Source organism: Phoenix dactylifera, chromosome 1, assembly GCF_009389715.1.
Source record: "Phoenix dactylifera cultivar Barhee BC4 chromosome 1, palm_55x_up_171113_PBpolish2nd_filt_p, whole genome shotgun sequence".
In the NCBI taxonomy this organism is placed as follows: domain Eukaryota; kingdom Viridiplantae; phylum Streptophyta; class Magnoliopsida; order Arecales; family Arecaceae; genus Phoenix; species Phoenix dactylifera.
The window spans coordinates 22,561,127-22,574,142 of record NC_052392.1 but is presented as its reverse complement, the minus strand read 5'-3'; the positions used below and the strand labels follow the sequence as shown (position 1 = coordinate 22,574,142).

Below are 13,016 nucleotides of genomic sequence, written 5' to 3'. Positions count from 1 at the left end.
GCCCTAAAAAAACCAGGTGATCCCAGCTTCTTCAGGATGAATTTCTCCCTTCATCCCGCGCCCTCACGTGCATCGCACGTGAGGCCAAAAGCTTGGGCTGGGCCAGTCAAATGGATTGGGCCCAGTTCCAGGGTCTCACATCCTTCCTCCCTTAAAAAAAATTTCGTCCACGAAATTTTCATACATGCAGTTCAAGAGTAGAGAATACTTCTTCCAAACTAAGTCATAATACTCTTTAAATCAAAGTCGTCTTGTCTGACCAATGTCAAATAATTCCATTCACCACACTTTCTCTGCACACACTAATTTAAACCTCAGCATACTCATGTCAAGTTTAGATTTTTTTTTCTAGAATTACTTGCTTATTGGTATATTTATTATTATATCTTCATCCGTGTGAACACTTTCGAAATTTAAAAGTTCATATTCTTCTTTTGACAATTAATCAAAAAAAAATGTTATGTTACTATTTAATCTTTTCTAGCAGCATAATGAGTTGTCTAACAAAGAGCAGTGGGCATGGCTAGACAATAAATAGAAATAAATATTGGGACTAGATTAATACCTGTCGTCAACACATCAGAAGCCTATGCATCTTGCTGTGTAAGTGCAAATACTCTTCCTTGAGTCTTTGGCCCCTGGTTTCCTTCCATTGCCGGAGTAGATCTATTCTCGTTTCTTTGTAGGCAGTCAGCAATTTTATGACCTATCTTGCCACATCTAAAACAGGCACCGATGTTCCAATGGCAATCCTTGTCAACATGAGCCTTACCACATCTGGAATATTTATTGCTATTCATCTGCTTAGGGTTGTCACTCATTGATTTTCTATTAGAACTTTCGGCATTTTCATTGCTCTGCCCCTGAAATTTATTTGACCCGTTCCTCTCCTTTTAATTTCTTTTCCTTTCCAACCGTTCATCATTAACTTCCCTTTTAATTATTAAAGCCTTATTTACCACAGCTGCATAGGTAGTCAATTCATAAGGTACCATTTATTTTCTAATTTCAGTCTTTAGTCCCATCTCAAATTTATGGGCTCAATTTAGCTCATCCTCGACTAACTTTGGAACAAATTTGGCTAGCTCGGTAAATTTAGCTTCATATTCTGCAACAGTCATATTCTTTTGCTTTAGATGAATAAACTCCTGCTCTTTTTGCGTCCTTACACTCCGAGAAAAATACTTATCATAAAATGCTGCTCGAAATCTTTTCCAAGTGAGTGGCTCCCTATCCTGCTCATATTTATGTTCCAATATCCGCCACCAGTTGAATGCCTCACCTTGCATCATGTACGATGCAAATAAAATTTTTTCATCATCCTGGCATCTCAAGACAGCAAATGCTTTTTCCATCTCTGTAAGCCAATTGTCTACTTCCAACGGTTTCGTAGTCTCTTTGAAAGCTAGAGGAGCCAGCCTCTTAAATTCAGCTATATTGCTACGTTGTTCACACTGTTCCCCTCGTCCTTGCTGTGGCTGTGTCTGGGGCAACTGCACTTGTTGTTGGAGCAACTGCTGTTGCACCTGCTGTTGCATCTACATAAGGCCCACTATGGTATGCATAACCTAGCCTAGGCTTGGTTCCTGTCCCGTTTGAGGGCTCACAACCCTCTCCTGCTGAGGGATATTACTAACTTGTTGGGGTGTGCTGCCATTTTGCGGGTTTGTTGCCTTATCAGTAGCTCCGCGAGTAGTCTTTCTTATCCGACGTGGAGGCATCCTGACCTATATCTATCAGAGAGCAGCATGCCAATAATAAGCTTTCTAATTAATTACAAGTATATAAGATGGTTGTTACAATCATCATAAACTAACGTCCCAATGTCCCTAGTGTCTACCCACCTACACTCATGTCATGTCATATTTTCTTATCTTCAAATTTATCCATTCATGCTCTGATACCACTTAAATTGTCACGCCCTCGATCCGAGATTGCGAGCCGGGGGTCCGCGCCAACCGCCGCACACCCGTAGGAAACTCTTCCCACGAGCATGCAAGGCATCTTAACCAAATATCTCAAATATGTAACTAAAATACTTCAGTTAAATAAATGCAATCTTATTCCATTGACCGATACAAATTATAGGGTCTCATAGTTCTTAAATATGCAGCGGAACAATAAAGTACGAGCATGTAAAAGCTTATTTCTTTAACTAACGAAACCTTGCAATGTCTCACACTTCTAACAATAGTCTAAGATAAAACATCAATGTAAATAAATCCTAGTCTAAGATGACTTGTGCTTTAGTTCTTCTAGTCGCTCTCCCATTTTAAAACTCCGATAGGTTAGTTCTCGGAATCTGTAAAACAACAAGAAATTGTGCAATGAGCTAGACAACCCAGTAAGTAATAAACACCTTAACTAGTCAATTCATATAATAACATAAAATATAAATATAAATTACGATGAATCAACATAATAACATAATCATTCCTTTTCAAACACAAATTCATTGAAATATGTATCTTTCAAATATCCATATACATAATCATAAATCTAATTCGAAACAAATCACATTCATCTCAACAATCTTTAACTACGACCATACTTATACCCTGTGGCTAGGCCAGAAACAGAACCGCACTTATACCCTACGGAGTGGGCCAGAATACCACACTTATACCGTGTGGTGGGGCCAGAATTGCCAATGCATAACCTCCAATTGGCAGGGTCCAAAACATAGTCGGGCTGAGAGTTCCAAATCTGATGCACATCAAAATTCTTTTGTAACATAATACATATATCATAATCCGATCTAAATATGCATATACGATGCAAGAACAGTAAATATATCAAAAAATATTATTCCAATTCATATATTTATTTTTCATTCAAATCATCATCTCATAAAATTCATAAATCACATATAAATTCATTAACAATTTATTCGATACAAAAATAATATTTATAAATGAAGAGTCTAGAAAAGGCAGTTCATTACTCTTCGAACGCGATCCACAACAAATCCAATTAATTTCACAAATTTTTCGCAGAACCTAATATCCAAAAATCATATTTTTTTAAAATTCATCATAATATATATATAACTTAAATTTTAACATTCTCCCAGGGCCGACCCTGCAGAGGTGTCTAACATCCCGGGTTCGGGTTCGGATTCGGGTTCATACCCGCAAACCACCCTCTTTCCTTTATTTTATTATTATTATTATTATTATTATTATTATTATTATTTTCTTTCTTTCTTTCTTTTCTTTTTTTTTCTTTTCTTTTCTTTTCTTTTTTTTCTTTTCTTTTCTTTTCTTTTTCTTTTCTTTTCTTTTCTTTTCTTTTCTTTTTTTTCTTTTCTTTTCTTTTCTTTTTCTTTTCTTTTCTTTTCTTTTCTTTCCTTCTCTTTTCTTTTTCCTTTCTTTTCTTCTCTTCTTCTCCAGAAGCTTCTCCCGACTTCATCTCTTCCCCCCCTTTCTTTCTTCTTCTTTCTTCTCCTGCGAAGGAAGGTCAGCGAGCTCAGAAGAGGCCAAGTCAAGGCCGACAGCGCCCGCGACGGCCGGTGAAAGTGAATCCTAGGTTCTTCGGTATTAAGCATGCTGAATTTTTTTAAAAAAAAACCATGGCTGAACCAAATCGGGTTGCCTACGTACCCCTTCATAAGGGGGATCAAGCTATACGTAGTTCTTTTTAAGTTTTAAAATGCAACAAAAAAATCGAATCAAACAATTTAATTCATGCATGCTTACAAGATCAAATCTAGAAATCAGCATCTTAAGAACATATAGGATTATGCCGGAATCGTTTAAACAATTATGCTAAAACTTTCGTGCAAGATTAACTATCAGATCTGAAACTTAAGAACTCTATTCCAATTAATCTCCGAATATCCATCGAATGGATTCTGGAGATATCTCCGTGAGGAGCCCCAAAAGAGGGTAAAATCTCGAAAAATCGGACCTAGATCTTGACACCATAATAAATGATTAATACTAGATTAATACCTTTTATGATGGATGAAAATTGTGGATCTAACCCTTGACTTCGTAGCCACGCACACGAATGGCCTCTACGAGAAGTACACGCGAAGTTCTTGAAGAGATCCAATCCTGCGGAAGTGCTAGATTGCGCAGAATTTTTTGAGGCTAAAATTTGATCTTCCCAACGCTATCAACTTTTGATCCGCCTTCTTGGAAGAACTTGGAGGAAAGGTTTAGAGGGATTGAAGAGGACTTAGATCTGATCTAAAGACTCTTATGATCAGGGACCCCTAACACTAATGGCGTGATGGACTTAGAGGAGGAAGAAGTCTGCTAGATTGAATGCAGAATTTTTCCATGCATGAACTAGGGTTCCTCTCTTTTCTTTTCCCTTTTTTTTCTTCTTTTTCTCTCTTTTTTCCTTTAATCGACCACCAGCTGATGGAGGTCCTTTTAATGTTGCTATCTTCTCTAACTTCATGCCAACCATCCCATATTTGAGGAGGATTTTGTGGGGTTTTGAATTTTGAATTCAAAATTCAAGTTCATGCGCCATTACATGATGAAGCTTGATCTAATCTAAACCATTCATCATGTTGCCACTTCACTCTTTCAATTTCGAAATTTTCATGCCCCCAATCAGATTAGAGGGTCACGTGGTGATTTTGTGGTGATTAAATTCGAAATTCAACCTTGATTAGAAGTGAGATAAAGATAAGGATGGCATATGCCATGAAGAGAGAGAATTTGATCTTATCCAATTTTTTTCATGAATTTATCTCTCCATGTCACCCCATCTGATGATGAAAGAGGTCCATGATGTTGTCAAGTATCCCATGGCACCATTAAATAAATTAAATTAATTTTTAATCATATTAAAAATCAATTTATGGCGCCATGCATGGATATGTGACAGGTGGATTTCAAGATCCGAACAGTTTCAGATCAAACCCATTTAATTTAATTAAATCCTAACAATTAGAATGATCCAATTACCATGGGTTGAACCTAATCCAATTAGGTCAATTTCTAATTAAGCACAAATTTAATCTAATTTAATTTGGTCAACCTAAGTCCTCTTGATTCAGACCTAATTCAATCAGGTCAAAAAACCAGATTGTGCCCAGAATTGAATCTAATTCAATTTGGCTCATCCTTAGTCTAATTACTCAATCCAGTTGAGTTCATTAGCAAACTAATTACTAATTAATCCTCCGATAATTACTTTAATTATTTTATAAGATAATTTACCAATCGAATTGACCAAATTACCCTTGAATGATTTTTAATCATTCATCAGCCTTCTTGATCAATCAGGAATCTTCTATGCGTGTGACCTCATAGGTTCGAACCTAAGCCGGTAGTACAGAAACGACTTCCTACACTAATCAATGTGACCATCTAACAATGGTACCCGACGTCCGGATAGGCTAAATATATGCGAAGCAAATATTCTGGAATCCTGAACTATGGTTACTGTATAATTCAATTCCTTTGACTCCTAATGCCGGGATGACTTAGAGCTCACTGTCAACCCTATAATTAGTACATCCATTATGTGATTAACTTTAGATATCCCATGACTCCTCACTGGAATTACCCTGGCCAAGGTTTTGCTAAATTAATCACAAGACATTATCTACTGTTAATTCCATCTCGACTCACAACTGACTACGCAAGTACTTGACTGCACCCAGTGATCTTCCGTCACTGAATTAGAAATTCAGGTAGTCCGGTACCAAAGTACAATAAGTTGCTTGCTAGTCACAGGTTGCGGTCTCAGGTCAGAGGGCCAAACTTATACCCATATCCACTCGGAACATCTGTTGAGAGTAGAGCGTTCCGGAATTGGTCATATTTAGTGAAATATACTCCTACACTTCACCTGTGTGGCATACCAGTATCTCTACACTCCTTGGTTAAGAGGACAACCAACGTATATGTCACACAATGACCTAATCTCGATAATACTGTCGTCCTAGTAACAATATATCATTTGGTCGCGAACTGGTTTAAGGACTCGAAGATAAATCCTTCTTTATCATTAATAAGTCCTAAGGACTTCATCATATAAGAGTTCATTTGAAGATGTAAAATGATGAATAATGCCAAATAACATTTTATTAATTTGTCAATTCATTTACAAAATTCAATCATCAATATGCTGACGATTGACTATTAGGATAAAATTTCCAACAACTCCCACTTAGCCTAAAGTCAATCGGCACAGTATCTAATACCCATCTTCGACTTGTGTTCGTTGAACTCTTTGATGCCGAGAATTTTGGTAAATGGGTCAGTCAGATTTTCTTTTGTATCAATCTTCTGAAGATCAATATCACCTCATTCTATAATCTCTCGAACCAGGTGATAGCGTCGCAGAATATACTTGGTCCGCTGATGTGCTTTAGGTTCCTTTGCCTGAGCTATGGCTCCAGTGTTATCACAAAATATAGGAACTGGACCATCAATGGAAGGTGCCACTCCCAGCTCGGTGATGAACTTGTGCAACCATACGGCTTCCTTAGCTGCATCAGATGCTGCGATGTATTCTGCTTCACATATAGAATCTGCCACTGTATGATGTTTGGAATTCTTCCAGCAGATGGCCCCACCCTTAAGAGTAAAGATATATCCCGACACGCTCTTGCTATCATCTTGATCTGACTGAAAACTTGAATCAGTATATCCTTCAAGTTTTAAGTTAGAATCACCATAGACAAGTCACTGATCTTTAGTATTTCTCAAATACTTAAGAATGGTTTTTACAACCTTCCAGTGGTTGCTACTTGGATCAGACTGGTATCTGCTCACTACTCCTAGTGAGTATGCCATGTCTGGTCTAGTACATGTCATGGCATACATTATAGATCCCACTGTCAAAGCATATGAAATTCTATCCATACTCTCTCTTTCTTGAGGGGTTGTCGGACAATCCCTTTTAGAGAGGTTAATTCTATGGCCCATTGGAAGATAGCCTTTCTTGGAATTAATCATACTGAACCTCTTCAGTATAGTATCAATGTATGTGGATTGGGATAATCCAAGCAATCTTTTAGATCTATCTCTATAGATCTTCATTCCTAGGATGTAAGATGCTTCTCCCAAATTCTTCATGGCAAATTGAGATGATAGCCAAACCTTTATTCCTTGTAATGCAGGAATGTCATTTCCGATTAAAAGAATATCATCCACATACAAAACTAGAAATATGATTACTGAACCATTGACCCATTTATAAATGCGGGGTTCTTCTTCATTTTTAATGAAACCATACGTTTTGATTACCTTATCAAAGCGTATGTTCCAACTCCGAGAAGCTTGCTTTAATCCATAAATGGATCTTTAAAGCTTGCACATTTTAGACTCATCTGCAGATGTAAAACCTTCAGGTTATATCATATACACTTCCTCTTCTAAATTTTCATTTAGAAATGCGGTCTTTACATCCATTTGCCAGATTTCATAGTCTAAATGTACTGCTATTGCAAGCACAATCCGAATGGACTTGAGCATTGCCACAGGAGAAAATGTCTCGTAATAGTCAATACCATAACGTTAACGATATTCTCTGGCAACCAGACGAGCTTTATAGGTCTCTACCTTTCCGTTTGTGCCCCGTTTTCTTTTGAATATCCACTTACACCCTATGTGTTTAATCCCTTCGGGTGGGTCAACTAATGTCCATACATCGTTGAACTTCATGGATTTCATTTCGGATTGCATGGCTCCAAGCCATTTATCAGAGTCATACCTCTGCATTGCATCCATATATGTGATCGGATCCTCATCGTTTTCATCAAGTTCGATAGAATCCCCATCTCGGACCAAGAAACTGTAGTATCTGTTCGGCTGACGTGGTACTCTACCTGATCGCCTTAATGGTGCATCTAAGATGGGTTCTGGATCTGATCTAATCAACTCCGACTCAATTGGTTCAGTGGATGGTGTCGGGTCTTCTACATGTTGAACTTCTCTAAGCTCAACATTAGAGCTTTTAGTTCCTTCATTAAGAAATTCTTTCTCTAGGAAAACAGCTCTATTGCTTACGAACAACTTTTGTTCTTCAGCAAAGTAGAAGTAATATCCTTTAGTTTCTTTAGGATAACCAACAAAGAAACATTTGTAAGACTTGGGTTCAAGTTTGTCTGTCTTCAAACGTTTGACGTACGCTGGACACCCCCAAACCCTAAGGTGAGAGAGCATCGGCTTACATCCAGTCCACATCTCATGTGGTGTTTTATTTACAGACTTACTTGGAACCTTATTTAGAATATAGCAGGCTGACTCAAGAGCATATCCCCAAAAGGATATGGGCAGACTCGCAAACCCCATCATGGATCGAACCATGTCTAATAGAGTTCGATTTCTTCTTTTTTTTTTCTTTTTTTTCAAATGGTATAACAAAGAAATGAAGGGTAGAAACTCTTACCTCAACCCTGGCAAAGATCCGGCGGCTTCTTTCTGGCGGCAATGGAAGAAAAGAATCGCCCGTGCTGTGGCTTCTCGGCTCTCTCTCTCTCTCTCTCTCGGCCAGTAGCCCAAGGAAGAAGGACCCCCAACTAGAAGGGGACTTGGGCGTGGCGGCTCTGCTTCGAATGGCTTCAAAGGAAAAGGAAGAAGCCCTAAAAAAACTAGGCGATCCCGGCTTCTTTGGGATGAATTTCTCCCTTCATCCCGCGCCCTCACGTGCACGCACGTGAGGCCAAAAGCTTGGGCTAGGCCGATCAAATAGACTGGGCCCAGTTCCAGGGTCTCATAGATACCATGGCCATTTTTAAGTTAGATCATGTTGGATCTGTGTCTGTCTGTGTGTGTGTGTTAGGATGGACGATTTATATCTGATGAGTACAAATATACTGAATAAAATTAGAAAACAAAATATTTTGAAGTATTCGAGGCAGCTCTGTATCTCTAACTCATACGATGCTATTCGTATGGCTGGCCACATAAACGGTCATCCAATCTGCAGCTCCATTAGCTTTACGAAAAAATATTTGGTCTGAAAGAAAACCACTCTATTTTTCGTCATGATACAAATATCATGAATCAAAGGATGGTCGTGGCTGGTATATGGTTACATGGATGTGGAAAAATACAAACCGCGCCTCCCTGGCGTCTCCAGCCACTCCACCCGAACAGACAGAGGAACGGTCAAAAGGCTGTTCATCTCTTTCTTTCGGGCTCCACTCGGTGTGATCTATAACTCTTTTAATAATAAGGTGGGATAATATATTTTTTTATGCTGTCGGTGTGGTAACACGTGAAGTGCGTTTGGGATCTCAGGGGACGGCGGTTGGATTTTCCGGGACAATGAAACCGTTAAATAATGCACGGTAGGTCACGTAGGGATTCGCGTAGATACATGGGCAAGTGGACGGCAGAAGATGACACGAGAGGAAAGCAGATCAACGGAAGATGACCATTTTATTGCATAAACTAGTATTGTTTAATTCTGCGAGGTTAGGCGTCGCTGCGCAAGTATATAATAGCATTTGAGATGATGGAGGGAAGGCGTATTTGGAGTTAGATGTAACATTCTAGCATTATTGTGCAACAATGACTCAAGATTTGGATCAAGATTGCTATAATAAAAAACTTGTTTTGCCGGCATGGAATAAAAATATTGTTGTCTTGAAGGACGATAAATGTTTGCTTATTTCTTATCTAACAGGTGAATGCAGAAGAAAACATTTTAGGGTTCTCCTTCCTTGGGTGGACACAATGCCACATTAGTTAATTGTGCTGCGAGTAAAAGAATGCAAAACATGTAAATCATTGAGGGTCAAAGTTAATTAAATATTAGTAATAATATAGTTACTAATAGGGAAGGCTAGCAGGTCATGCTATTTTATTTTGTGTTTTAGACGAACAGCTCTACAAGTTGCTTGATTGGCTTGACTTTTCATCGTATGTTGGTGATGGGGTTGCTATTAGTTCGATAAGATGGGCGGTCGAACAATTTTATTAGCATTCTTGAATAGAATGCGGAAAGAGGAAAAAAAGTGCCCATGATATGATTACCTATCAAGGTATACTAATTAATTGTTGTTAATAAGAAAACATCATTGGTAAATTCTGTATATTAATTGATAACAAATCAAGAATCCGGCTAATAAAAGATGATATAATTGAGAATGCAGTCAAGGACATGGAATGTCCGGTTTAGTTTAAAGTTGATTCCACCAGTTAAAGAGTTTGAAAGAGGGGATTCATACCTTGAGTTTTGGCTACGTTGAATTTAATTTAGATGAACTAAAAACCAGGCAGGATTTTTTCATGGCCTGGAGAAATAAGTTCAACTGAATTTTGTCTAATTCCAAGTGTTTGACTAAAGTGGAAAAGTGGAAACTGAGTTTATAGAACTAAATCTCATTTTCTTCAGCTGACTTGAGTTTTTCTTTTTCCCCTCCGGATAGAAGACTTGAGTATATATGGATTTTTGTAATGGACTCAGAACTAAGTCCACGTTGCCCTGGTGGGGCTGAGGAATAATTCCGATTTGATTCGAACCCGGAGTTTTATTCCGCATCGGATTCGTTTGCACTGGGTTGGAGTGGGATTTGGTACCCAAACATGACTCATGAGAGTTCCCCAAAGTACAGGCCGGCTTATTCGTTTATTTGGCCCATACTTGTTATTTCCTGGGCCCAGATTTAGTCAACAGTCAACTCGGGGCTTGTAAGTATTGTGATCCCAGAGCTGATTTCGGATCTTGCGGGTCCCATCTTCAAATTTGGTGGGTCCTTTTTTGACATTTTCCATACATGTCGAGACTAAAAATTTAGCTTTGTAGAGGACTTTTGAGGTTTTTTTGAAGGAACCATGGGAAGATTATACGAAGAACAATGAACTGTAAGAAACTCGGGCATTTGGTGCCTGCAAGGTTAGCTAATCCCATCTTAGACAGTGGCTGTGAGGTCTTATTTCAATTAAGGCCCTGTTTGGGGAGCTTTTGGAGGGCCAAAAAGCACTTTCTGGTCCTCCAAAAGTACTTTTAGATAAAAAATAATGTTTGGTAAAATTTTTAGAAAGTGTTGTGCTTTCTAAAATGGCATACCTATACAAGGGTTCAAGTTTCGATCGATATTTGCGGAGTTGATCATCCCTCTCGAAAACGAAGATTTGAAGTTGTCCATAATTTACTGAGTACTCGGTATAACTCACGCATTCGTGTACAAACAATTTCGGATCTTGCGGGTCCCATCTTCAAATTTGGTGGGTCCTTTTTTGACATTTTCCATACATGTCGAGACTAAAAATTTAGCTTTGTAGAGGACTTTTGAGGTTTTTTTGAAGGAACCATGGGAAGATTATACGAAGAACAATGAACTGTAAGAAACTCGGGCATTTGGTGCCTGCAAGGTTAGCTAATCCCATCTTAGACAGTGGCTGTGAGGTCTTATTTCAATTAAGGCCCTGTTTGGGGAGCTTTTGGAGGGCCAAAAAGCACTTTCTGATCCTCCAAAAGTACTTTTAGATAAAAAATAATGTTTGGTAAAATTTTTAGAAAGCTGTTTCAGCTTTTGCAGGAAGCTGAAAACAGCTTTCGGGGAGAAGCTCCAATTTGGAGCTTTCCGAAAATGTTGTTTTCAGCTTTGTCGAAAAGCTATTTTTTGGACCAAAATACCCCATTTATATCTTACTTTTTTCCCCAAAACTCTCATTCCACCTCTTCCTCTTTCACCCATCCTCTTCCTCTCCCTCTCTATCTTCTTCTTCCTCTCAACGTCGCCGCCTCTGTTCCTTCTTCCTCTTTTTTTTTTCTTTTTTTTGTGTTTTGGAAGCTCGTGGCTGCCCACGGTGGCAGCCACCATGCCGGCCACCACCCATGGCCGGCGACCCTTCTATATTTCAATGAAATAAAATAATAATAAATAAATAAATAACTAAATAAAATAAATAAAAAGAAAAATAATGAGTGAGTGGCAAATAATTTGATCTAAATAAATAAAAAAAATATTAGTAATTATTTAACCAATTTTATCACCTAGCTAGAAAATTTGTTAGAGAGATAAATGATCATTAGAAGGATGAAAAATGAATTTACAATAATAATTATAATATTTTATATATTTATTATTTTATTATACTATAAATATAATATTATATTACATTATATCATAATACATTGATATGTTAAGTTAAATAATTTAATATTATATTAAATTATTATTCTATAATATATAATGTTATAATACAATATTATAATAATATCATATTACATTACATTAATATTATATTATATCATATATTTATGTATTAATACATATTATATTTTATTATGCTCTGTTGTATAATACTGTTAATGTCCTTTATGGTCATTTTGTCACACAAAAGTACTTTCTCAGTTTGTTTACCAAATACATGTTAAAGTGCCACAGCAAACAACTTTTTATAAACGCTCTGCTTCAGACAGCTCTACTTCCAAAAGCTCTACTACTAACAGCTCTCCCAAACAGAGCCTAAGTCTTGTTCTGTGTTGCTCCAAGTACAATACATAATTTTATCTGGTCCTAGATTCACTTGCAAGTACTATTTTTACCCACATGTTTCTTCTTCTTTTTCTTCCTCCTCCTCCTTCTCTTTTTATTCTTCTCTGTCATCACCGTTGCCGTCAGGTACAAGAGATTTATAAATAATGAGCTATGCAACAAAGGATAGCCCTCCTCCAAATATCCCTAAGCCTCCTGGAGCACCAACTCCATCTTCAAATAATAATAATAATAATAGTAATAATAATAATAATCCCTTACAGCTCTTTGATGTTCATGTAACATTATTTTCACATTTCTCCGAAGAAAGAGAAGAAGACCCCCAATGCTATAATTGTTGAAATCTAAATAGTTAGAGATGTACCGCCTAAGATTTGAGTCTAGACTCTCTAATTGTTAAATAGATATGGATGTGATCCTTAGGGCTGTCCTGATCCACGACATGTCTTCCATAACTAAGTTGAGGAGTATGCAAATGGTTTTGTTTAACCTAAATCCAACCCAGATCCAAACTTTAAGATAAGTTGGGTAGATATGCATCAACGAGGAAAAGCTCGGATTATGATACCATGGCTATTTATAAGTTAGATCA

The 13,016-nt window shown here is 37.6% G+C and overlaps 1 protein-coding gene across 1 annotated transcript; it reads right to left on the bottom strand.

Annotated features, from left to right (window-relative positions):
* Positions 1-1,040: 1,040 nt before the first annotated feature.
* Positions 1,041-1,538, bottom strand: LOC120110985. The gene has a single exon (XM_039127133.1). It carries the CDS (start codon positions 1,536-1,538, stop codon positions 1,041-1,043), a length of 498 nt encoding a protein of 165 aa, XP_038983061.1.
* Between the last annotated feature and the right edge of the window lie 11,478 nt (positions 1,539-13,016).

What these genes read in the sequence shown, in the direction of transcription:
- LOC120110985 (XM_039127133.1), bottom strand. Translation starts at nt 1,538, where the DNA reads ATGCAACAGCAGGTGCAACAGCAGTTGCTCCAACAACAAGTGCAGTTG.